Consider the following 26,487-nt stretch of genomic DNA (forward strand, 5'->3'; position numbering starts at 1 on the left):
CCCTCTATAAATTCAATTTCAATTCAAGGGGCTTTATTGGCATGGGAAACACATGTTAACATTGCCAAAGCAAGTGAAGTAGATAATAAACAAAAGTGAAGTAAACAATAAAAATGAAGGGTATATATTACACTCCAAAACAATAAAGACATTTCAAATGTCATATGTGCAAATAGTGAAAGTCTGTGTCTCTTCCTCTCTCGATCACACTCTCTCTCTTCCTCTCTCTATCACACTCGCTCTCTTCCTCTCTCTATCACACTCGCTCTCTTCCTCTGTGCTTAAGTTTCTCTCTCTCTCTCTCTCTTCTTGCTTCAGTGGTCTCTCTCCTCTGGCACATGGTGGAGAGCTGCAGGTCCCCTCCTGTTCATCATCATGAAGTTATGCAGGACACAGGTAGCCTTCACAGATGCTTGAAATCCCCCACGAGACCAGGTGGCCCTGGTCACCCAACTGTGCAGTGCCCTACACAGTGACTGTAGGCAATCGTTTTGAAGAAATCTCAAGTTGCAAGGCATCTGTAGGAATATGGAAGATAATGTCATTAGACATTTACGTCACCAGGTTATTGTGGATTACTAAAGTATAATATATCTTAAAACAAACATGATAGCATTGGATAGATGCATGTGTAGCATGTGACAACAGCAGGATCATATCAAGGATAGCGTCGCAAATGAATACATAAATACCACTTGAAGCTTGATGATGACTTGATCATTTGAATCAGCTAAGGCAAAAATAAAAATGTGCACCCCAGGAACAGGACTGGGAACCATTGCTCTTCATCTGCAGACAGGGTTTCACAGCTCTGTATCTGAGGACAGAAAACAGACTTCATTATACTAAAATTAGACCGCACTGAATATTATGTTACTATTATCTCCGTCCTCACTTCTTACTATGGAGTGGAACTACACAACAGTACCTGCCCAACCAGAATAGCCTACTCTACCTTCTTTGACAGTTGGAGCAGCTATCCTTTCACTCTCTTCCATGGCTGTTAGCTAGCTACCTACAAATGCATTTGGAGTTTGTTTTACAATTACATCATGATAGCCATTATGAAGTTAGGTAACTGGTGATATTTAATTCAGTTAGTCGTTGAGCGTTCTTAATGGACATTGTTAATGAAGTTGTAAGAGGTCTTATTTGTTTTTACTAACAAGCTAGCAAGAAGTTGCATAGTAACAGCCTCCGAATTGGAAGGATCAACTTCCGAATTGGAAGGATACCGTTCGTTTACAGTTTCCTAAAATAAACTAAAAGTATATACACTCATTAAGTATGTAGTGTACAGTGTGTTATGGGTATTCGAACACGGGTATAGTCTTTTCCCCAAAGTGTATTTACTTACTTGAATAGGTTCTCCCAGCAGCAATGTGGACGATTGGAAACAGGGCAACAACGTTTGTCACCAGAGCGGTTTAGAGCACACTACTATTTAACTTCCTGTAAACTATTTACCCATTTAATAACCAGATCGTCATACAAACTTACTGTGTTGAATTATTGTTGCACAACCGAACTGCTGCTGCCAGCATGCCCACAAGCGAGCCACGCCGTAGTGTACAGGCCATAACAAATATCCTTTTCATTTTATGCACGTTATCACTCACTTTGCACTATACACATAACGATACACATAATATAAATGACGACGCGACACACAGCTTTTGTTTCTTATATCCCATATGTAGTGTTTTAGCTCTTATTATTTATATAATAAGAAAGACTCTTAAGAAATTGACAATTGACAATAAGAAATTGACAATAAGAAATTGACAATTTCAAATTCACACAGCTTTTGTTTCTTATATCCCATATGTAGTGTCTTAGCTCTTATTACTTATTTATATAATAAGAAAGACTCTGAATACAAGAAATTGACAATTTCAAATTCCAACATGACCTTCTTGTAGTTGCTGCAAAACCTGATGTTGGCATTTCTGGGGTATCATGACTCTCATTCCCCACATCAAACATCCTTGGTACGTTGTAATTACGTTTCTCCGCTGGAAATACGGAGTCAGCTCCTCTCTGCCTGTAGCTGGCCATCCTGACATGGTGTAGGTGAACACTTTTGACAAGGTCACATCTTTCCTTGTTCCCTGTTTGATAACTGTGCTTGTGACCGGTAGTGCCTCGAGCTGAGCGGTATGGAAAATGTCCACTGCATCCACACTCCTTTGTCTTTCTCTTGTACACGGCAGTCTGGATAATCCATCTGCATTTGTGTGGAGGGACGACGGCTTAAACTCAGTGACATACATATGACTGGGAGGAACAAGGCATATCGCTGTAACCTGGCTGCTGTCATACATATGACTGGGAGGAACAAGGCATATCGCTGTAACCTGGCTGCTGTCATTCATATGACTGGGAGGAACAAGGCATATCGCTGTAACCTGGCTGCTGTCATACATATGACTGGGAGGAACAAGGCATATCGCTGTAACCTGGCTGCTGTCATTCATATGACTGGGAGGAACAAGGCGTATCGCTGTAACCTGGCTGCTGGCATTCATATGACTGGGAGGAACAAGGCGTATCGCTGTAACCTGGCTGCTGTCATACATATGACTGGGAGGAACAAGGCATATCGTTGTAACCTGGCTGCTGGCATTCATATGACTGGGAGGAACAAGGCATATCGTTGTAACCTGGCTGCTGGCATTCATATGACTGGAAGGAACAAGGCGGATCGCTGTAACCTGGCTGCTGGCATTCCCAGAATGCCTTTCTTTGGACTGACAATGGAAAGCAACGGCTGGTGATCCGTAACCAGTGAAACGCTTGCCATATAGGTATGCGTGGAGTGTCTTGACGCCCCACACTAGCGCCAGTGCTTCTTTGTCGATTTGTGAGTAGTTTTTCTCTGCATCATTCAACGTTCGTGACGCAAATGCAACTGGCCTCTCTGACCCATCTTTCAGTGTGTGTGAAAGGACGGCCCCGCAGCCATAAGGGGACGCATCACAAGCCAACTTCACTGGCAGTTCAGGGTCGTAATGCATCAGGACCTGTTCAGATGTGATGAGCCGTTTTGCTTCAAGAAATGCAGTTTCACACTGTTCTGTCCACCGCCATGTCCTATTCTTTTCCAGGAGCTGATTTAGAGGCTGGAGTACTGCTGAAAGGTTTGGGAGGAATCTTCTGTAGTAATTGATCAGTCCAGTGAAAGATCTCACTTCTGTGATATTTTGTGGTCGTGGTGCCTGTACCACTGCCTCGATTTTGTCCTGTGTTTTGTGCAATCCATTGCGGTCGATTTCATGTCCACAGAAGACAATCTTGTCTTTGACGAACTCACACTTCTGTAAGTTTGCCTGTAGACACCATACTCTTTCAGTCTTCTCAGGACCTCTTCCAGGTTAGCCTGTTATGATCAGGTCATCCAGGATACACTGGGTTCCTGGGATTCCTTGCAAAATCTGGTCAATAGTTCGTTGCCAAATGGCTGGGGCCGATGCAATGCCAAAAACCAGGTGGTTATACCTGTATAGACCTTTGTGTGTGTTTATTGTCAGGTACTGTTTGGAGCTCTCTTCAACCGGTAGCTACAGGTAAGCCTGTTTCAGATCGATTTTACTGAAGTGTTTCCCACCAGCTAGTGCAGCAAAGATGTCATCCAGGCGTGGCAGGGGGTATTGGTCCACATGCAACATTGAATTCACAGTTACCTTGAAGTCCCCACACATTCTAACAGACCCGTCTTTCTTCACAATAGGATCTATGGGTGTGGCCCATTCGCTTCTGTCCACTTTCGTCAGGACCCTGTATCCTGCAAGCGATCGATTTCCGCTTCCCCCTTTGGTCTCAGGGAGTATGGAACAGATCTGGCTTCGCAGAATTTTGGGGTTGCGTCATCTCTTAGTACAAGTTTTGCTGTGAAGCCTTTTACTGTTCCCATCTGATCACTGTGTTGTATTTCTTCCGCAAGTGTTCCAGTGTTTGGTCGGTGCCTTTCTCTTTGGACTGGAACGTGTGGAGCATTTTCAAGTCACACCAGTTCAGCTTCATTTTTGAAAGCTATTCCCTGCCAAATAATGGTGGGCCAGTTCCAGGCACCACATACAGCTGTAACTGCTGTGTTTGCCCCCCATACCGCACGCTGACCTGCAACGCCCCCATTGGGCTCAATCGCTCTCCTGAGTAGGTCTTCAGCAACACATTTGTGTTCTTCAGCTTGATAGCCTTGAAGTGCTCATTGTAGACAGTAGTGGAAATTATAGACACTGCAGATCCTGTGTCCAGCTACATTTTGAGGGGGTTGCCTTCGATATCTGGTGTCACCCATATTATGCTACTGCTGGGAGAAGTCACTGTGTTTAACTCCATTGTACCAATTCATCGTTCATCTGAATCACTGCCACTGTTCTCTGCTAGTGCATTCACAGACCCTTTCATTTTCTCAGTTTTCCTGTTGTGACTGAATTTTGCTCTGCGTGCTCTTTGAATGTGCCCCCTTCTACTGCATTTGTGACAAATTTCGTCTTTGAAACGGCAGTCCTCTGCTCTGTGACCATCTCCGTCACACCTGTTGCATTTTTCGGCCACACGTGGGCGCTGTCGGCTGCGTGAAAACTTGTGCAGGGAAGTTTGTGATAGGTCAGTATCTCTTTTACTTTGCAACTCAAATGCATCTTTAGTCGCGATTTCCATAGTCACAGCAATTTCAACAGCCTTTGCAAACGTGAGATCTGATTCTGTGAGGAAACGTTTTTACACGTTTTTGAATGTGTTCATGGTTCAGTCCACAAACAAATCTATCCCTTAATGTGTCATTTAGGTTCTCTCCAAACTGGCAATGTTCAGACAGTTTCTTCAACTCCGCTACAAATGTACTAACACCCTCCCCTCATTCTGATCTCTCTTGTGGAAACGAAAACGTTCCGCGATGAGGAGTGGTTTAGGTGATTTTGCAATATCTCCACAATCTCTGTGAATGTTTTATTTGAGGGCTTCAGAGGGGCAGTCAGATCTCTTAGCAAACTGTACGTTTTTGGACCAATTAAACTCAACGCTGGTTCTCTCTTGTTATCAGCAATGTCGTTTGCAATTAAGTACTGTTCCAGTCGTTCAATGTAAGTTGCCCAGTTTTCTTGCGTGTCATCAAACATCTATTTTCCCGATGCTAGCCATTCTCTTTACCTCCGGCTCCACGGGTCTTTGACCTGCCGCCTCGTTCTCGCTCTCCCCTCGTCGTCACTGCTTGCTAGCTGTTGTGCTACAGGGTCAACATCTTCCTCTCTTACAGGGTCATAATCTTCCTCTTACAGGGTCATAATCTTCCTCTCTTCCTACGAGCTCCATCTGCATTCGTGATGCACACTGCAGGTAATCATCCTCGTCGCCATTGTAGTGTCTTAGCTCTTATGACTTATTTATATAATAAAAAAGACTCTGAATACAAGAAATTTAACTGGAGCTTCACATTTACTAAAACGAGTTAGTACCAGAATAACATTGAACAACACTGCACATGACCAAGGGCGCTCCATTCTTAAAGGGGACATCAGTAATTAACATAACATAACACCATACGTAACTGTATTGCAGAAATACAGTTTGACATTTGCTATCATTGTTTTCTATGTTGAGTGCACGCTTCATAGTTTACGTGGTAACAGTCATTGGTATAATTGAACCATTATCATTCTCAAGTAAATAGTCACAGTTCAAAGTAATGTCTTGTTTACGTCTATTCCTCAGCAGTGATGGATGCCGCGGTGTTCTGATAAAGGAGGTCCGACCTGAATCCCAGGGTTAAAATACGGTTCCGGAAGGGCGTTGGGAAATGCCCACCTCTGTTCACCCCAGGGGAATTATTTTTCCCCTTTGACGAGTTTAAAATAGCGAAGTACAGTTATACATTGATATTGTGTACTGTTATTGTTAAAATAATGCTTGTATATAACGTTATCATTATTGTAGAAATGTAAAACTTGATGGTTAGCAGACTTGCCTTGGAGCTGGCCACTCCCCTTATAGTCTCCTTGGAACGTCCGATCAGTGAGTTGATTTTTGGTTTATGTACGTTCTGTTCCTGCACGTTATAGCTTAGTTATTTTTTACGTTAATACTTTATAGGACAGTCCGTTTTTCAAGTCATTTAGCTCTTGCTATATTTTAAAGCACTTTGGTTTATTTCCTTGTCATAATTTGTATCATCCATGTTTTGAGAAATAAAAACCCTTATTGTTTAATTGTGACACTCACTTGATTTGATTGACAGCCTGACTCAGCGTTCTCTTCAACAGAGTCTGGATGCTCCTGATCAGCTCAACTTCCTGTGGCCCACAAACACAACCATCACGTTATTTTCAGATTAGTTTCTAGTGAAATAACGTCTAGGCAACATTTAGTAATGATCCAAGTATTTAGGTGAACTAGAGCAAAGACGAATCAATATTTTTTTTGTGTCATCAGCAGCTCCTCTACGCGGTCGCCGTTACCGACCGACAGGTTAGGTTATCCGTGGCGATGGCGAACGGGGTCTCGGTGGTGTCCAGCGCCTTCAACAGCCTCCTCTTCTGCCCCAGGAGGAGGTCTGTCTCGGCCACCAGCTTCTCGATGTGGCGCTGCAGCTCCGACTTCCAGAAGTGGATATTCTGCAGTCTCTCGCCCAGGTGCCGCGTCCCCTCAGCTTGGGTGTGCAGAATCCCGGACTCGGTCTCCTTATACAGTGTTTTGGACTCATGGTGAATCCTCTCTGTGTTGTTTCAGTCTGTAACCACCTGGTGAAGGGTAGAGAAAGGCTTGAAGTGCCATTCCTCTGAACGGTACCCCGCGGTAGCCAAGCCAGAGGAGGGATACAAGTGTATGTGGGCGGGAGGCCACTCTAAAAGTGTGCAATGCCACAGATGTCCCAAGTTTTGAGGGCGCATGCAATTGGCACGCTGACTGCAGGAATGTTCACCAGAGCTGTTGCCAGATAATTTAATGTTAATTTCTCTACCATAAGCCACCTCCAACGTTGTTTTAGAGAATTTGGCAGAATGTTGAATAACCACGCCAGCCCAGGACCTCCACATTCAGGTTCTTCACCTGCGGGATCGTCTGAGACCAGCCACCCAGACAGCTGATGAAACTGAGGACTATTTCTGTCTGTAATAAAGCCCTTTTGTGGGGAAACAAATCAGTCTGATTGGCTGGGCCTGGCTCCCAAGTGGGTGGGCCTATGCTCTTCCAGGCCCATCTATGGCTGCGCCCCTGCCCAGTCATATGAAATCCATAGATTAGAGCCTAATACATTTATTTCAATTGACTGATTTACTGTAACTCAGTAAAACTGTTGAAATTGTTGCATGTTACGTTTATATTTTTGTTCAGTATACATTCTCAGGTAACAACAAATGGTGGATGGATAAGCACACACACTTTTCTAAAATGTATTCACCTGAAAATTGGCCTGTGTTAGGTGTTCTAATGACCTTTTTTCCAAACACCAATGGACCAATGTTAGTTAAGTAATATCTAGTCTGCATTATGTTCTAATAGTCTAGCTGAAGATGAGTCATGGTGATAATAGGCTGCTCATGCATGGTTAATGCTCTCTGCTGGCTTCTAGGTTTTCTGTCTTCTCACTAACAAACGTATTTTCCAACCACAATGTTGTTTATCGAGAACTATAAACACATTCATTCACCACAGCCACAATTTCCCCTCAAAACACAAACACACACACACACACACACACACACACACACACACACACACACACACACACACACACACAGCATATTCCCACCCCTCCACCTCTTCACTTTAAAACCATTTAGTAAGTCAGAGGTCTCTGGTCTATTGATGGGAATCAGTGTCTTCCGGGTTGCGTCCCAAATGACACCATGTTCCCTAGGTACAGGAGTGCACTTCATTTGACCAGGGCTCATTGTCATTTGGGAAATGCCCCTGGTGTGAGTGGAATTGACTGTTTCCTGTTATACTGGGATTCGTCGTCACACAGTGATGATGCAATTACACTGGAACTAGTGATTGACCAACGGGTGTAGTTATTTTCCATCAGGCTTGTGTTCACTATTCAGCCACTTAAGATAACGTTGTTACCTCATCTGCCTCACACCTTCCTCACTCCTCCCTTCTGTGTGTGCTCTCGTTCTCGCTCTCTTTCCTACCTGGTTCACTTTCTCACGGTCTCTCGAGGGAGTAGCAGCTCTGATCTTTAGCTCCACAGTACCTCGTCTCCTCCAGGACTCCAAAAAGGTAAGGGGCTGTCTCTCTGCTCGTGGCTGGGAAAGGGTGCTCTGAGTTGAGGGGTTTCAGAGTGCTTCTTTGCAGAATATAATAAAATATGAATGAATTGTGTGTAGGACTAGGAATATCTGTGTTTGTTTTGTGTGTTTTTTGTTTGTTTGTTTTGTGTTGCTACGTGAGAAGGAAAAGACTTGTTAGAAGAGGGGTGTTTTTTAAATTGGTTTAGAGAGAACAGCACCAGTCACCCTACCTTCTTCTAACTCTGTATTGGTGCCTAATGATAGATGTGTACACACAGACAGCGCTGTTAGATGTGTACACACAGACAGCCAGCGGTGTTAGATGTGTACACACAGACAGAGCTGTTAGATGTGTACACACAAACAGAGCTGTTAGATGTGTACACACAGACAGCGCTGTTAGATGTGTACACACAGACAGCGCTGTTAGATGTGTACACACAGACAGCGCTGTTAGATGTGTACACACAGACAACGCTGTTAGATGTGTACACACAGACAGCGCTGTTAGATGTGTACACACAGACAGCGCTGTTAGATGTGTACACAGACAGAGCTGTTAGATGTGTACACACAGACAGAGGCAAACTGTACTTCACACATCAGTGAATTTGATAGCTAACCAAACCATGATAGGGTAGAATACCCAGGGCCCATTATGTGGACATGTCCAGCTGTTCTGTGATGTTGGATTAAGGAAATGAAAATGAATCCTTGTGTAAATGTTTAACTGACTAGGGTGTGTGAGTTATGGTTCCTGCCCATGGAAAATGGGTATAGTAAAGGTCAGGTTTGGGGTCAATTTGAATTGAGGTCAGTCAGTTCAGGAAGTAATCTGAAATAATATATATTCAATGACTTCTCAATAAATGGAAGAGGAGAAGCTACTTATTTAAAAAGTTGTAACATTTTGTATTTAAAATTTAAAACACTTCCTGAAATGGGTGTCTTTAATTCTATTTAACCCACTGTTGACCAGGGCCCATGGGGTAGTGTACTACTGTTGACCAGGGCCCATGGGGTAGTGTACTACTGTTGACCAGGGCCCATGGGGTAGTGTACTACTGTTGACCAGGGCCCATGGGGTAGTGTACTACTGTTGACCAGGGCCCATGGGGTAGTGTACTACTGTTGACCAGGGCCCATGGGGTAGTGTACTACTGTTGACCAGGGCCCATGGGGTAGTGTACTACTGTTGACCAGGGCCCATGGGGTAGTGTACTACTGTTGACCATGGCCCATGGGGTAGTGTACTACTGTTGACCAGGGCCCATGGGGTAGTGTACTACTGTTGACCAGGGCCCATGGGGTAGTGTACTACTGTTGACCAGGGCCCATGGGGTAGTGTACTACTGTTGACCAGGGCCATTGGGGGTAGTGTACTACTGTTGACCAGGGCCCATGGGGTAGTGTACTACTGTTGACCAGGGCCCATAGGACTCCGGTTATTAAAAGTAGTGAACGACAGTATATAGGGAATAGGCTGTTCCCTCTAATGTTTTCATCACTGAGCAAATTTCAGGTCTGCTGAGCGTAAACTTCAACATTCTGGTGTACGTTTACTGTGAGCACTGAGGCTGTACCCACTTTGTTAGTTTTAACCAGGGGCGCAACTTTACTGGGGACATGTCCCCCCACATTCTGAAATTCCATTTTGAACCCCCCAGTTTTATCATTAGAATGTGATACAAAACGAGGCAACGGTGTGCTTTAGGACCATGCGGACGCCTCCGAGCCGTCAGGTAGGTTGTTTGCAGTGTTTATCCGAGTGGATAAACATAATACAACTATGTCCCCCCACTTCTAAAACCAAAGTTGCGCCCCTGGTTTTAACAGTGATCAAGTAGACTACTATTTGGTCATAATGTAGACCTACCAGTTTGGTCTACCATCAAAAACAATGGAGAAAATGCACCCCATAACATTTTAACATGGAAATAGCTGTTCTATCATTCAGCCAACAGTAGCAGCCAATGTGTGGTGTTCAATGTAAACCTACATTCTATGAGACTTGTGATAAAAACATTCAGGGCTTAACATGAACCTGTTTATCCACTTGTCCTTCAGACAAGGAGATGACTGGAAATGTTGTTGAGTCGTTTGATGCAAGAAACCATTTTATTCCCATACCATTATTACAGAGAATCTGACAAATACAACAAAATACAACACTGCCCCTTTAACACAAAAACGCTCTTTAAACCTCTTAAGGACATGGGGTGCTGTCTTCACTTTTGGGGAAAATCGTATCCAATTTAAACGGCCTCGTACTCAATTCTTGCTCGTACAATATGCATATTATTATTAATATTGGATAGAAAACACTCTCTAGTTTCTGAAACCGTTCTAATTATTTCTCTAAGTGAAACAGAACTCTTTTTACAGCCCATTTCCTATCCGGAAGTGAGATTTCCAAAAGCGAGGTCTCTCTTCAAGAGCTTGTCTATAAAAGGGCATGTCACTTATGACTGTAGAAACACGTCATACACCTTCCCCTGGGTGTCATGCGGAAGTGAGAGCAGAAATGACTTGATTATCTCGTTCTGGGATTGAATACAACCTCTTGGAGTGAGAGGTCCGCCATTATTTTTTTTTGGAAGGCGCGAAGTTGGACCTGGAATCGCCTCCTGGAAAACCGTCGTTATAGGTGAATATGATCTCCGGCTTCGATTTTATTTGATACATGTCACAATATCATCCTAAAGTATGTTTTTTCAATATAGTTTAATTATATTATTGAAATTTATTCGGGACTTTAGACGTGATGCGTTGGAGGAATTTGTTCAAGAAGGAGAGGTTAGCGCCGCACGGCCAGTGTGCTTGCTAATTCAAGAGGGAAATAGTTCGTTCTGGATCCAAACAAAGACGGTTCTGAACAAAGGACCCCTTGTACAACATTCTGATGGAAGATCAACAAAGATAAGGACCCAATTTGGGATGCTATTTCATATATCTGTCGAACTGTGCTATCGCTACCGTTTGCCTTGAATCAATGCTGTTGTGTGATAGCTATTGTAGTAAGCTAATATAACGATATATTGTGTTTTCGCTGTAAAACACTTAAAAAATCGGAAATATTGGCTATATTCACAAGATCTTTGTCTTTCATTTGCTATCCACCATATATTTTTCTGAAATGTTTTATGATGTGTAATTAGGTAGTTGACGTTGGTGTCTGTATTTACTCTGGCTACTCCTGTGCTATTTCTGACTGTAGCTATGATGGTAGCAGTAATGTAAAACTGATTTATAGCTCAAATATGCACATTTTTTGAACAAAACATAGATTTATTGTGTAACATGTTATAGGACTGTCATCTGAGGGAGTTGTTTCTAGGTTAGTTAGGTTGGTTCTAGGTTAGTTAGGTTGGCTTTGTGCATGCTACCTGCATGCTACCGGTGCTGTGAAAAATGTCTGTCCTCTTTTGTATTTGGTGGTGAGCTAACATAAATATACGTGGTGTTTTTGCTGTAATACATTTAAAAAATCGGACATGTTGACTGAATTCACAAGATGTCTATCTTTCATTTGCTGTATTGGACTTGTTAATGTGTGAAAGTTAAATATTTCTAAAAAATATTTTTTGAATTTCGCGCTCTGCCTTTTCAGTGGAATGTGGGAGGAGTTCCGCTAGCGGAACACCAGTCCTAAACTGACTCCCTTTTCAAAGATGTCTAGAAATGCACACGTGTTGTGTCTTGTAGGAAGCAACCACTCCCCCATTGCTGACTAAAACTTATCTATAACTGGGCTAATAACTCACTAACTAGCAGAGGATATGATCTCAAAACAGCTCATCTACTCACGACTGCAGATTCTGTAAAGACAATCACGTTCAACGTGAATGGCACATATATGGCAGTGGTTTATTTGCATATAGGCAGCTCTGATTGGTTATGGCGCACCGGTATGTTTAGATTAGAGTATGTGCATGTCAATGCAATAGAATCCTAGTCTGATGTGTTCTGTCTACAACAAAGTCCAATGAATCGATGGTTTTGTTTCGGTATGTTGCATTGAAAGTAGCTAATATTGCGTTGATTCGATCCCAATTCCCACAGTAGAGGGAAACGTTGATAGTGTTAACTTTCTAGTTTTCCCCGTTAGTTGAGGGAGGTTCAGTCTCGTGCTTCTCTGCGCGGGCTGATTTTTCTTCTGCGCAGCAGCAGCTCCCCGCAACACACACACTAAACAACTCAACCTCTCTTCCTCATGATCCCGTGGAACAAAGTCCAACAGATAAGCCTCCGTTACAGCTTCATAACAACACCATCGTCAACTACATGATGCTGTATAACATTTACTCATAGGCTTTTGTCCCAAATGGCAGCCTGTTTCATATTTACTGCACTGCTTTTGACCAGGACCCATGGGGAATAGTGTGTCATTTGGGATGAACTCATACAGAGTATTCGGAAAGTATTCAGAACCCTTGACTTTTCCCACATTTTGTTACGTTACAGCCCTATTCTTAAATTGATTAAATCGTTTCCCCCTCATCAATCTGCACATAATACCCCATAATGACAAAGCAAAACCCGTTTTTTTTTTTACATAGCACATTTACATAAGTATTCAGACCCTTTACTCAGTACTTTGTTGAAGCACCTTTGGCAGCGATTACAGCCTCGGGTCTTCTTGGGTATGACACTACAAGTTTAGCACACCTGTATTCCTCTCATTCCTCTCTGCAGATCCTCTAAAGTTCTGTCAGGTTGGATGGGGAGTGTCGCTGCACAGCTATTTTCAGGTCTCACCAAAGATGTTCGATTGGGTTCAAATCTGTGCCTCGACACAATCCTGTCTCAGAGCTCTACGGACAATTCCTTCGACCTCATGGCTTGGTTTTTGCTCTGACATGCACTGTCAACTGTGGGACCTTATATAGACAGGTGTGTGCATTTCCAAATCATGCCTAATCAATTGAATTTACTCCAATCAAGTTGTAGAAACATTTCAAGGATGATCAATGGAAACAGGATGCACCTGAGCTCAATTTAGAGTAAATTTCATAGCAAAGGGTCTGAATACTTATGTAAATAAGGTATGTCTGTTTTTTTTTATTTTTTGAAAATTGCAAACATTTTTAAGAACCTGTTTTTGCTTTGTCATTATGGGGTATTGTGATGTCATTATGTTGTATTGTGTGTAGATTTTGGAGGATTTGTAAAAAAAATTATCCATTTTAAAATAAGGCTGTAACTTAAATAAATGTGGAAAAAGTCAAGAGGTCTGAATACTTCCCAAATGCACTGTATGTATAGCGCAGTAGTATAATCTATGCATTTCCTTATTATGTGTAGATTTTTATAAAAGATGGTTTGTTTTTAACGACTGACCTGGTTACTGTAAGTAAAGGTTATTGATGAGCCTGAGGTTAGAATGAATCATGAATGGATATAGACCAGGGTTAGGGTTATTCTGATAGATTTAGTGGGTGTGTGGCATTCATTAGTGTTGGTGTTGTTATAGGCTTGTACTACTCAGAATCTACAGGCCAAGTCTTTGTCCAATGAAATGTCACCAAACCTGCCCGGTTGAATACAGGGGTGTGTATCATTGTTATAAGCAACAGCTTGAACAAGAAGAGTGTGTGTGTGTGTGTGTGTGTGTGTGTGTGTGTGTGTGTGTGTGTGTGTGTGTGTGTGTGTGTGTGTGTGTGTGTGTGTGTGTGTGTGTGTGTGTGTGTGTGTGTGTGTGAAAGAAGACAGGTGAGAGAGATAAGGGGGAGAGAAGGTGGGGGCAGAGACATATGTTTTCTCAATGTGATATTTTCATAAGGTGCTCACTGTCTTCCACTCTCTCTCTCTCTCTCTCTCTCTCTCTCAACCCCAGACAGTATGGAGAAGAGCCAGTATGGACCCCCGCAGGACGTGTCTGCTCCCCCCTACCCCGGCCTCCCAGCGGGCTACCAGGGAAGTGGCGGGGGAACAGCCTACCCCCCTCAGCCTGGCTTCCAGGGAGGTAAGAGATCAGATCTACACTGATACTCTTAGGGACAGTTTAAGCTTACACTCTTAGAAAATAAGGCGCTATCTAGAACCTTCCTGGAACCTCAAAGGGTTCTTCTTGGAACCTAAAAGGGTTCTTCTTGGAACCTAAAAGGGTTCTTCCTGGAACCGAAAAGGGTTCTTCTTGGAACCTAAAAGGGTTCTTCCTGGAACCGAAAAGGGTGCTCCTATGGGGACAGCCGATGTGTGTGTCACGATAGCCATAGATGTCATGAACATCATTGTTAATGGCTGGCCAACCACTCTGTATCCCTGGGTTTGTTCCCATAATGCTTGCCAACCACTCTGTATCCCTGGGTTTGTGGTCCCATAATGCTGGCCAACCACTCTGTATCCCTGGGTTTGTGGTCCCATAATGCTGGCCAACCACTCTGTATCCCTGGGTTTGTGGTCCCATAATGCTGGCCAACCACTCTGTATCCCTGGGTTTGTGGTCCCATAATGCTGGCCAACCACTCTGTATCCCTGGGTTTGTGGTCCCATAATGCTGGCCAACCACTCTGTATCTCTGGGTTTGTGTTCCCATAATGCTGGCCAACCACTCTGTATCTCTGGGTTTGTGTTCCCATAACGCTGGCCAACCACTCTGTATATCTGGGTTTGTGGTCCCATAATGCTGGCCAACCATTCTGTATCCCTGGGTTTGTGGTCCCATAATGCTGGCCAACCAGTCTGTATCTCTGGGTTTGTGTTCCCATAACGCTGGCCAACCACTCTGTATCCCTGGGTTTGCGGTAAATGACAGTGTATTGATGTATTTATTCATCCCTTGTTTATCAGGTCTCCAACCCGGCATGTACCCACCACCTCCCCAATACGACATGGGCATGGCACAACCTACAAACGCCCCCAGCGGTGAGTCACACACACACACACTGAAAAAAACTCCAAACTGTCTGACCAAAACTACCTAAATCGGTTCCTTTTTTTATTATTCACAGTACCCCGTGAAAAACGAGAACCAAGTTGTACACACACAAGGTATTGGCTGGACGTCCTGGCCTTAGCAACACCCATCCTTAGCAACCCTTCTAACCCTCTACCCTCTGTGGGGGTGTGAAATATAGAGCAAAGAACACCATTTTGGGGGGGTCTAATTGGTTCTATCCAGTTCTGTTCTGTTATATTGTGTATTGTCCGGTTCTGTCCAGTTCTATCCAGACTATCCAGTTCTATCTGGTTCTATCCAGTTCTGTTCTATTATATTGTGTATTGTCCGGTTCTGTCCAGTTCTATCCAGACTATCCAGTTCTATCCAGACTATCCAATTCTATTGAGTTCTATCCAGTTCTGACCAGTATTTCCCTCTCCCTACAGTAACCTGGGTGGTGGTGATTCTTTCTAGTCCTGTCCAGTTCTATCTGGTTCTATCCAGTTCTGACCAGTATTTCCCTCTCCCTACAGTAACCTGGGTGGTGGTGATTCTTTCTAGTCCTGTCCAGTTCTATCTGGTTCTATCCAGTTCTGACCAGTATTTCCCTCTCCCTACAGTAACCTGGGTGGTGGTGATTCTTTCTAGTCCTGTCCAGTTCTATCCAATTCTATGAAGTTATATCCAGTTTTTTCCAGTTCTATCTGGTTCTAACCAGTATTCTCTTCCTTCTGCAGTAACCCAGGTGGTGGTTCTGTCCAGTTCTATCTGGTTCTAACCAGTATTCTCCTCCCTCTGCAGTAACCCAGGTGGTGGTGATGCAGCAGCTGCTGCCTAGAGACGTACCCGGCCAGATGACGTGTCCCCATTGTCAGGTCCAGGTTCTGACAGAGACCACACACACCACTGGACTGCTCACCTGGGTCATCTGTGGAGCCCTCGGCTTCTTCCTGTAAGTTGTACACGCATACACACACACACACACACACACACACACACACACACACACACACACACACACACACACACACACACACACACACACACACACACACACACACACACACACACACACACACACACACACACATGTACCATATGCAGACATGTGGCACACATTCTTTCTTTCTCTCTCTCACAAACACACATACACTGTACAGATGGATACACACACTGAATCCCTTCTCTCTCTCTCTCTCTCTCTCTCTCTCTGTCTCTCTCTCTCTCTCTGTCTCTCTCTCTGTCTCTGTCTCTCTCTCTGTCTCTGTCTCTCTCTCTGTCTCTCTCTCTGTCTCTCTCTCTCTCTCTGTCTCTCTCTCTGTCTCTGTCTCTCTCTCTCTGTCTCTCTCTCTCTGTCTCTCTCCTTCTCTAGGTGCTGGCCATGCTGTTTGATTCCGTTCTGTGTTGACTCCTGTAAGGACGTAGAACACCGCTGCCCCAACTGCAAGAGAGTGATCCACATCCACAAACACATGTGAACAGACCAAGATGAGACGCCTGCCACAAAGTGATCCACATCCACAACTAGCCCCGGCCCACAGCCACTGCTGCCACAAAGTGATCCATACCTTTATGAATCCATTCCAATACACTATTAGTCTACACCACTAGTCTACACTACACCACTAGTCTACACTACACCACTACTCTACACCACTAGTCTATATCACAACTCTACACCACTAGTCTACACTACACCACTAGTCTACACTACACCACTAGTCTACACCACTAGTCTACACCACTAGTCTACACTACACCACTAGTCTACACTACACCACTAGTCTACATCACAACTCTACACCACTAGTCTACACCACTACACTACACCACTAGTCTACACTACACCACTAGTCTACACCACTACACTACACCACTAGTCTACACTACACCACTAGTCTACATCACAACTCTACACCACTACACAACTAGTCTACACCACTAGTCTACACCTCTACACAACTAGTCTACACCAATACACCACTAGTCTACACCACTAGTCTACACCACTAGTCTACACCTCTACACAACTAGTCTACACCAATACACCACTAGTCTACACCACTAGTCTACACCACTAGTCTACACCACTAGTAGGTCAAGAACGCTTTTAGTACCTGAGTAATGGTGACTCTTATTTCCAACCATAACACACACACACACACACACACACACACACACACACACACACATACACACACACACTTGTGAAGCAACGTGCTCCTCATGAAAATATAAATATCTGTAGTGAGAAGTCACAGTGTAAAGACAATAGTCTGTCTGTGGCTGAGATGACTACTGGAAGATCAGCTTAACATTGACTAGTGTCAGTGTGTAACAAGCTAAGGCCACTTCTAGCAGACCTTTTACACTGATTGTAATGTATGTTTTCTTTCATTCTGTGAATCTTCATGTCAGACAGAAAGTAGGATTCTATTTGTATTGACGTTGGTATCGATTGGTTGTTGGGTTTTTTAAAGGCACAGTCCACAGTTGAAACAATAAAAAAGCTGAACCCCGCCTCTGTTTTTGTAAAAAGCTGCAGGATGGGGCTGGAGAAATGTAACCGCTCTCAAAGACAGAGCTATGCATGCAATGACTGACCATCCAACGTTATAGCTTTATCCATGTTTTGAGGCTATACAGTGTTTGTTTACATTTACAAACATTGGAGCAAAACAAGCTTATATGTTGGGTTCTGATGGGGTACAACAGTTGAACTAAGCACAAAAGCAGTCATAAGTGATATTCTTCAAGAACCCAAAAAATTATGTATTAACTGCGGATTGCCCCTTTAATTGATTAACAATAATTGTTCTAATAAAGTTAATAACTTTGACTTTTGAGACGATAGTGGCCCTTGTTTCCAGAAACACACACTTTAATATTTCTTTCTAAATGTATTCACCTGAAAAAAGGCCTGTGTTAGGTGTGTTAACTACCTTTTTCCAAACACCAATGGACCAATGTTAGTAAAGTAATATCTAGTCTGCATTATGTTCTAATAATCTAACTGAAGATTACTCATCATGATGATACTGTTTCATGTTTGATGCTCTCTGTCTGCTCACCAAAAACCACATTTTCCAACCCCAACAATTTGTTTATCGACAACTAACAGCATAACCACTATGTCTAAATCCCCCACACACACTATCTGTATTTCAATGTAAAGCATCTCTTTAATAATACTTCCTGTTGACCCAACCAAGTGACCTCTCACCTCTGGTCATGCTGTACCCTCTATGTAGCCAGTTAAGATGCGGGAGGGGTTCACCGACACAGCTGATATAACCTACAGCAGATATTCCCAAACAAAAATGTGATTCACATTTCAATAACACATTTTTTTGTAACCATTTTCAATGAACAAAAGGTTTTATATGTAAGATGGTTAAATAAATAGCAAATTTATTGAATTTTATTATATTATTTTGTGCCCTTGTCCTATAAGAGCTCTGTCAATTCCCATGAGCCAGGTTGTGAAAAACTCACACTCATTCTTATGTTTAATAAATGTATAGTGTGTGTGTGTGGGGCAGGCTTACAATGATGTCACAAATGAATACATAAATACCACGTGAAGCTTGATGATGACTTGATCATTTGAATCAGCTGGGTAGCACTGAGGCAAAAATAAAAATGTGCACCCCTTTGAGACCCCAGGAACAGGACTAGGAACCATTGCTCTTCATCTTGCTTCTGAAGCTAAGCAGGGTTGGTCCTGGTCAGTCCCTGGATGGGAGACCAGATGCTGCTGGAAGTGGTGTTGGAGGGCCAGTAGGAGGCACTCTTTCCTCTGGTCTAAAAAATATCCCAATGCCCCAGGGCAGTGATTGGGGACACTGCCCTGTGTAGGGTGCCGTCTTTCGGATGGGACGTTAAACGGGTGTCCTGACTCTCTGAGGTCATTAAAGATCCCATGGCACTTATCGTAAGAGTAGGGGTGTTAACCCCGGTGTCCTGGCTAAATTCCCAATCTGGCCCTCAAACCATCATGGTCACCTAAAAGTCCCCAGTTTACAATTGGCTCATTCATCCCCCTCCTCTCCCCTGTAACTATTCCCCAGGTCGTTGCTGCAAATGAGAATGTGTTCTCAGTCAACTTACCTGGTAAAATAATGGTAAAATAAAATAAATAAATAAAAAATCTGCAGACAGGGTTTCACAGCTCTGTATCTGAGGACAGAAAACAGACTTCATTATACTAAAATTAGACCGCACTGAATATTATGTTACTATTATCTCCGTCCTCACTTCTTACTATGGAGTGGAACTACACAACAGTACCTGCCCAACCAGAATAACCTACTCTACCTTCTTTAACAGTTGGAGCAGCTATCCTTTCACTCTCTTCCATGGCTGTTAGCTAGCTACCTACAAATGCATTTGGAGTTTGTTTTACAATTACATCAAGATAGCCATTATGAAGTTAGGTAACTGGTGATATTTAATTCCGTTAGTCGTTGAGCGTTCTTAATGGACATTGTTAATGAAGTTGTAAGAGGTCTTATTTGTTTTTACTAACAAGCTAGCAAGAAGTTGCATAGTAACAGCATCAACTAACGAATTGGAAGGATACCGTTCGTTTACAGTTTCCTAAAATTAACGAATAGTATATACACTCATTTAATATGTAGTATACAGTGTGTTATGGGTATTCGAACACGGGTATAGTCTTTTTCCCAAAGTGTATTTACTTACTTGAATAGCTTCTCCCAGCGGCAATGTGGACGATTGGAAACAGGGCAGCAACGTTCGTCACCAGAGCGGTTTAGCGCACACTACTATTTAACTGTCTGTAAACTATTTACCCATTTAATAACCAGATCGTCATACAAACTTACTATGTTGAATTATTGTTGCACAACCGAACTGCTGCTGCCAGCATGCCCACAAGCGAGCCACGCCGTAGTGTACAGGCCATAACAAATATCCTTTTCATTTTATGCACGTTATCACTCACTTTGCACTATACACATAACGATACACATAATATAAATGACGACGCGACACACAGCTTTTGTTTCTTATATCCCATATTTAGTGTCTTAGCTCTTATTACTTATTTATATAAGAAGAAAGAATCTGAATACAAGAAATTGACAATTTCAAATTCCAACATGACCTTCTTGTAGTTGCTGCAAAACCTGATGTTGGCATTTCTGGGGTATCATGACTCTCATTCCCCACATCAAACATCCTTGGTACGTTGTAATTTCATTTCTCCGCTGGAAATACGGAGTCAGCTCCTCTCTGCCTGTAGCTGGCCATCCTGACATGGAGTAGGTGAACACTTTTGACAAGGTCACATCTTTCCTTGTCTCCTGTTTCCTGATAACTGTGCTTGTGACCGGTAGTGCCTCGAGCTGAGCGGTATGGAAAATGTCCACTGCATCCACACTCCTTTGTCTTTCTCTTGTACACGGCAGTCTGGATAATCCATCTGCATTTGTGTGGAGGGACGACGGCTTAAACTCAGTGACATACATATGACTGGGAGGAACAAGGCATATCGCTGTAACCTGGCTGCTGTCATACATATGACTGGGAGGAACAAGGCATATCGCTGTAACCTGGCTGCTGTCATACATATGACTGGGAGGAACAAGGCATATCGTTGTAACCTGGCTGCTGGCATTCATATGACTGGGAGGAACAAGGCATATCGTTGTAACCTGGCTGCTGGCATTCATATGACTGGAAGGAACAAGGCGGATCGCTGTAACCTGGCTGCTGTCATTCATATGACTGGGAGGAACAAGGCATATCGCTGTAACCTGGCTGCTGTCATACATATGACTGGGAGGAACAAGGCATATCGCTGTAACCTGGCTGCTGGCATTCATATGACTGGGAGGAACAAGGCGTATCGCTGTAACCTGGCTGCTGTCATACATATGACTGGGAGGAACAAGGCATATCGTTGTAACCTGGCTGCTGGCATTCATATGACTGGGAGGAACAAGGCATATCGTTGTAACCTGGCTGCTGGCATTCATATGACTGGAAGGAACAAGGCGGATCGCTGTAACCTGGCTGCTGGCATTCCCAGAATGCCTTTCTTTGGACTGACAATGGAAAGCAACGGCTGGTGATCCGTAACCAGTGAAACGCTTGCCATATAGGTATGCGTGGAGTGTCTTGACGCCCCACACTAGCGCCAGTGCTTCTTTGTCGATTTGTGAGTAGTTTTTCTCTGCATCATTCAACGTTCGTGACGCAAATGCAACTGGCCTCTCTGACCCATCTTTCAGTGTGTGTGAAAGGACGGCCCCGCAGCCATAAGGGGACGCATCACAAGCCAACTTCACTGGCAGTTCAGGGTCGTAATGCATCAGGACCTGTTCAGATGTGATGAGCCGTTTTGCTTCAAGAAATGCAGTTTCACACTGTTCTGTCCACCGCCATGTCCTATTCTTTTCCAGGAGCTGATTTAGAGGCTGGAGTACTGCTGAAAGGTTTGGGAGGAATCTTCTGTAGTAATTGATCAGTCCAGTGAAAGATCTCACTTCTGTGATATTTTGTGGTCATGGTGCCTGTACCACTGCCTCGATTTTGTCCTGTGTTTTGTGCAATCCATTGCGGTCGATTTCATGTCCACAGAAGACAATCTTGTCTTTGAAGAACTCACACTTCTGTAAGTTTGCCTGTAGACCATACTCTTTCAGTCTTCTCAGGACCTCTTCCAGGTTAGCCAGGTGCTCTTTGTCGGTGCGTCCTGTTATGATCAGGTCATCCAGGATACACTGGGTTCCTGGGATTCCTTGCAAAATCTGGTCAATAGTTCGTTGCCAAATGGATGGGGCCGATGCAATGCCAAAAACCAGGCGGTTATACCTGTATAGACCTTTGTGTGTGTTCATTGTCAGGTACTGTTTGGAGCTCTCTTCAACCGGTAGCTACAGGTAAGCCTGTTTCAGATCGATTTTACTGAAGTGTTTCCCACCAGCTAGTGCAGCAAAGATGTCATCCAGGCGTGGCAGGGGGGTATTGGTCCACATGCAACATTGAATTCACAGTTACCTTGAAGTCCCCACACATTCTAACAGACCCGTCTTTCTTCACAATAGGATCTATGGGTGTGGCCCATTCGCTTCTGTCCACTTTCGTCAGGACCCTGTATCCTGCAAGCGATCGATTTCCGCTTCCCCCTTTGGTCTCAGGGAGTATGGAACAGATCTGGCTTCGCAGAATTTTGGGGTTGCGTCATCTCTTAGTACAAGTTTTGCTGTGAAGCCTTTTACTGTTCCCATCTGATCACTGTGTTGTATTTCTTCCGCAAGTGTTCCAGTGTTTGGTCGGTGCCTTTCTCTTTGGACTGGAACGTGTGGAGCATTTTCAAGTCACACCAGTTCAGCTTCATTTTTGAAAGCTATTCCCTGCCAAATAATGGTGGGCCAGTTCCAGGCACCACATACAGCTGTAACTGCTGTGTTTGCCCCCCATACCGCACTCTGACCTGCAACGCCCCCATTGGGCTCAATCGCTCTCCTGAGTAGGTCTTCAGCAACACATTTGTGTTCTTCAGCTTGATAGCCTTGAAGTGCTCATTGTAGACAGTAGTGGAAATTATAGACACTGCAGATCCTGTGTCCAGCTACATTTTGAGGGGGTTGCCTTCGATATCTGGTGTCACCCATATTATGCTACTGCTGGGAGAAGTCACTGTGTTTAACTCCATTGTACCAATTCATCGTTCATCTGAATCACTGCCACTGTTCTCTACTAGTGCATTCACAGACCCTTTCATTTTCTCAGTTTTCCTGTTGTGACTGAATTTTGCTCTGCGTGCTCTTTGAATGTGCCCCCTTCTACTGCATTTGTGACAAATTTCGTCTTTAAAACGGCAGTCCTCTGCTCTGTGACCATCTCCGTCACACCTGTTGCATTTTTCGGCCACACGTGGGCGCTGTCGGCTGCGTGAAAACTTGTGCAGGGAAGTTTGTGATAGGTCAGTATCTCTTTTACTTTGCAACTCAAATGCATCTTTAGTCGCGATTTCCATAGTCACAGCAATTTCAACAGCCTTTGCAAACGTGAGATCTGATTCTGTGAGGAAACGTTTTTACACGTTTTTGAATGTGTTCATGGTTCAGTCCACAAACAAATCTATCCCTTAATGTGTCATTTAGGTTCTCTCCAAACTGGCAATGTTCAGACAGTTTCTTCAACTCCGCTACAAATGTACTAACACCCTCCCCTCATTCTGATCTCTCTTGTGGAAACGAAAACGTTCCGCGATGAGGAGTGGTTTAGGTGATTTTGCAATATCTCCACAATCTCTGTGAATGTTTTATTTGAGGGCTTCAGAGGGGCAGTCAGATCTCTTAGCAAACTGTACGTTTTTGGACCAATTAAACTCAACGCTGGTTCTCTCTTGTTATCAGCAATGTCGTTTGCAATTAAGTACTGTTCCAGTCGTTCAATGTAAGTTGCCCAGTTTTCTTGCGTGTCATCAAACATCTATTTTCCCGATGCTAGCCATTCTCTTTACCTCCGGCTCCACGGGTCTTTGACCTGCCGCCTCGTTCTCGCTCTCCCCTCGTCGTCACTGCTTGCTAGCTGTTGTGCTACAGGGTCAACATCTTCCTCTCTTACAGGGTCATAATCTTCCTCTTACAGGGTCATAATCTTCCTCTCTTCCTACGAGCTCCATCTGCATTCGTGATGCACACTGCAGGTAATCATCCTCGTCGCCATTGTAGTGTCTTAGCTCTTATGACTTATTTATATAATAAAAAAGACTCTGAATACAAGAAATTGAACTGGAGCTTCACATTTACTAAAACGAGTTAGTACCAGAATAACATAGAACAACACTGCGCATGACCAAGGGTTCTCCATTCTTAAAGGGGACATCAGTAATCAACATAACATAACACCATACGTAACTGTATTGCAGAAATACAGTTTGACATTTGCTATCATTGTTTTCTATGTTGAGTGCACGCTTCATAGTTTACGTGGTAACAGTCATTGGTATAATTTAACCATTATCATTCTCAAGTAAATAGTCACGTTTCAAAGTAATGTCTTGTTTACGTCTATTCCTCAGCAGTGATGGATGCCGCGGTGTTCTGATAAAGGAGGTCCGACCTGAATCCCAGGGTTAAAATACGGTTCCGGAAGGGCGTTGGGAATTGCCCACCCTCTGTTCACCCCAGTGGAACTCTTTTTCCCTTTGAGGAGTTTAAAATAGTGAAGTACAGTTATACATTGATATTGTGTACTGTTATTGTTAAAATAATGCTTGTATATAACGTTATCATTATTGTAGAAATGTAAAACTTGATGGTTAGCAGACTTGCCTTGGAGCTGGCCACTCCCCTTATAGTCTCCGTGGAACGTCCCATCAATGAGTTGATTTTTGGTTTATGTACGTTCTGTTCCTGCACGTTATAGCTTAGTTATTTTTAAGTTAATACTTTATAGGACTGTCCGTTTTTCAAGTAATTTAGCCCTTGGTATATTTTAAAGCACTTTGGTTTATTTCCTTGTCATAATTTGTATCATCCAAGTTTTGATAAATAAAAACCCTTATTGTTTAATTGTGACACTCACTTGATTTGATTGACAGCCTGACTCAGCGTTCTCTTCAACAGAGCCTGGATGCTCCTGATCAGCTCAACTTCCTGTGGCCCACAAACACAACCATCACGTTATTTTCAGATTGGTTTCTAGTGAAATAACGTCTAGGCAACATTTAGTAATGATACAAGTATTTAGGTGAACTAGAGCAAAGACAAAACATTTGTTTTATTTGTATCATCAGCAGCTCCTCTTCTACGCGGTCACTGTTACCGACAGGTTAGGTTATCCGTGGCGATGGCGAACGGGGTCTCGGTGGCGTCCAGCGCCTTCAACAGCCTTCTCTTCTGCTGCAGGAGGAGGTCTGTCTCGGCCACCAGCTGTTTCATGTGCCGCTGCAGCTCTGACTTCCAAAAGTGGATATTCTGCAGTCTCTCGCCCAGGTGCCGCGTCCCCTCAGCTTGGGTGTGCAGAGTCCCAGCCTCGGTCTCCGTATCCAGTGTTTTGGACTCATGGTGAATCCTCTGTGTTGTTTCAGTCTGTAGCCACCTGGTGAAAGGTAGAGAAAGGCTTGAAGTGTCATTCCTCCGGGATGCCATTCCTCTGAACGGTACCCCGCGGTAGCCAAGCCGGAGGAGGGATACAAGTGTATGTGGGCTGGAGGCCACTCTAAAAATGTGCAATGCCACAGATGTCTCAAGTTTTGAGGGAGCATGTAATTGGCACGCTGACTTTCAGGAATGTTCACCAGAGCTGTTGCCAGAGAATGTAATGTTAATTTCTCTACCATAAGCCGCCTCCAACGTTGTTTTAGAGAATATGGCAGAATGTTGAATAACCACGCCAGCCCAGGACCTCCACATCCGGGTTCTTCACCTGCGGGATCGTCTGAGACCAGCCACCCAGACAGCTGATGAAACTGAGGACTATTTCTGTCTGTAATAAAGCCCTTTTGTGGGGAAACAAATCATTCTGATTGGCTGGGCCTGGCTCCCAAGTGGGTGGGCCTATGCTCTTCCAGGACCACCTATGGCTGCGCCCCTGGCCAGTCATATGAAATCCATAGATTAGGGCCTAATGAATTTATTTAAATTGACTGATTTACTGTAACTCAGTAAAACTGTTGAAATTGTTGCATGTTACGTTTATATTTTTGTTCAGTATACATTCTCAGGTAACAACAAATGGTGGATGGATGAACACACACACTTTTCTAAAATGTATTCACATGAAAATTGGCCTGTGTTAGGTGTTCTAATTACCTTTTTTCCAAACACCAATGGACCAATGTTAGTTAAGTTATATCTAGTCTGCATTATGTTCTAATATAACTGAAGATGACTCATCTCACCAACAAGCATATTTTCCATCCACAGCAATTTTGTTAATCGAGAACAATAACACATTAACGTTTAACACTGTGACTCACCACAGCCACTATTTCTGTGTTAAGCTCCCCCTTCTTTCCCTCATCTCTCTCTCTCTCACACACACAGACACACACACACACACACCATATTCACACCCCTCCACTACTTAATTTGAACCCTTTAGTGAGTCTGAGGTCTCTGGTCTATTGATGGGAATCACTGTCTTCAGGGCTGCGTCCCAAATGACACCCTGTTCCCCAGATACGGTAGTGCACTTATTTTGACCAGGGCTCAATGTCATTTGGGAAACGCCCTCTGGTGGAATACGTTTTTACCTCATCTGGCTCACACCTCCCCACTGTGTATGCGCTCGTTCTCGCTCTCTTTCCTACCTGGTTCACTTTCTCACGGTCTCGAGGGAGTAGCTCTGATCTTTAGCTCCACACAGTCCACAGTACCTCGTCTC

The 26,487-nt window shown here is 43.7% G+C and overlaps 3 protein-coding genes and 2 long non-coding RNA genes across 11 annotated transcripts; 3 read left to right on the forward strand and 2 right to left on the reverse strand.

Moving 5' to 3' along the window:
- Positions 1 to 234: 234 nt before the first annotated feature.
- LOC120037721 lies at positions 235 to 5,713 on the reverse strand. 3 transcript variants are annotated; one of them, XR_005474851.1, is made up of 3 exons: positions 4,120 to 5,713; positions 693 to 817; positions 235 to 518 (listed from the first exon to the last, which is right to left on the reverse strand). XR_005474851.1 is itself a non-coding variant. In XM_038983707.1 (3 exons), the coding sequence occupies exons 1-2, from the start codon at positions 3,015 to 3,017 to the stop codon at positions 804 to 806; spliced, it is 1,119 nt and encodes a 372-aa protein (XP_038839635.1). In that variant the 5' UTR covers positions 3,018 to 4,110; the 3' UTR covers positions 235 to 518; positions 693 to 803. The 3 variants fall into 3 exon arrangements, 1 of the variants encoding a protein (XP_038839635.1); XR_005474850.1 differs by having other exon boundaries at positions 5,155 to 5,489; XM_038983707.1 differs by lacking the exon at positions 4,120 to 5,713 and adding an exon at positions 1,913 to 4,110.
- Positions 4,885 to 24,793, forward strand: LOC120037723. Of its 4 annotated transcripts, none has more exons than XR_005474855.1 (4): positions 4,885 to 5,087; positions 5,283 to 5,340; positions 5,716 to 6,015; positions 24,726 to 24,793. It is a non-coding gene; the product is annotated as an uncharacterized LOC120037723 (long non-coding RNA). The 4 variants fall into 4 exon arrangements; XR_005474853.1 differs by lacking the exon at positions 24,726 to 24,793 and adding an exon at positions 6,264 to 6,992; XR_005474854.1 differs by lacking the exon at positions 24,726 to 24,793 and having other exon boundaries at positions 5,261 to 5,340; positions 5,716 to 6,203.
- LOC120037722 (lipopolysaccharide-induced tumor necrosis factor-alpha factor homolog) lies at positions 7,712 to 16,780 on the forward strand. Its single transcript, XM_038983708.1, has 5 exons — positions 7,712 to 8,226; positions 14,074 to 14,202; positions 15,030 to 15,104; positions 15,922 to 16,072; positions 16,493 to 16,780. The coding sequence occupies exons 2-5, from the start codon at positions 14,079 to 14,081 to the stop codon at positions 16,596 to 16,598; spliced, it is 456 nt and encodes a 151-aa protein (XP_038839636.1). The 5' UTR covers positions 7,712 to 8,226; positions 14,074 to 14,078; the 3' UTR covers positions 16,599 to 16,780.
- LOC120037720 lies at positions 18,713 to 23,926 on the reverse strand. The gene is made up of 3 exons (XM_038983706.1): positions 20,249 to 23,926; positions 19,272 to 19,299; positions 18,713 to 18,815 (listed from the first exon to the last, which is right to left on the reverse strand). The coding sequence occupies exons 1-2, from the start codon at positions 21,456 to 21,458 to the stop codon at positions 19,286 to 19,288; spliced, it is 1,224 nt and encodes a 407-aa protein (XP_038839634.1). The 5' UTR covers positions 21,459 to 23,926; the 3' UTR covers positions 18,713 to 18,815; positions 19,272 to 19,285.
- Positions 23,348 to 24,671, forward strand: LOC120037724. Of its 2 annotated transcripts, none has more exons than XR_005474857.1 (3): positions 23,348 to 23,550; positions 23,724 to 23,803; positions 24,179 to 24,671. It is a non-coding gene; the product is annotated as an uncharacterized LOC120037724 (long non-coding RNA). The 2 variants fall into 2 exon arrangements; XR_005474856.1 differs by having other exon boundaries at positions 23,746 to 23,803.
- Positions 24,794 to 26,487: the final 1,694 nt, after the last annotated feature.

The sequence above is a fragment of the Salvelinus namaycush genome, unplaced genomic scaffold (assembly GCF_016432855.1).
Source record: "Salvelinus namaycush isolate Seneca unplaced genomic scaffold, SaNama_1.0 Scaffold1833, whole genome shotgun sequence".
NCBI lineage: Eukaryota > Metazoa > Chordata > Actinopteri > Salmoniformes > Salmonidae > Salvelinus > Salvelinus namaycush.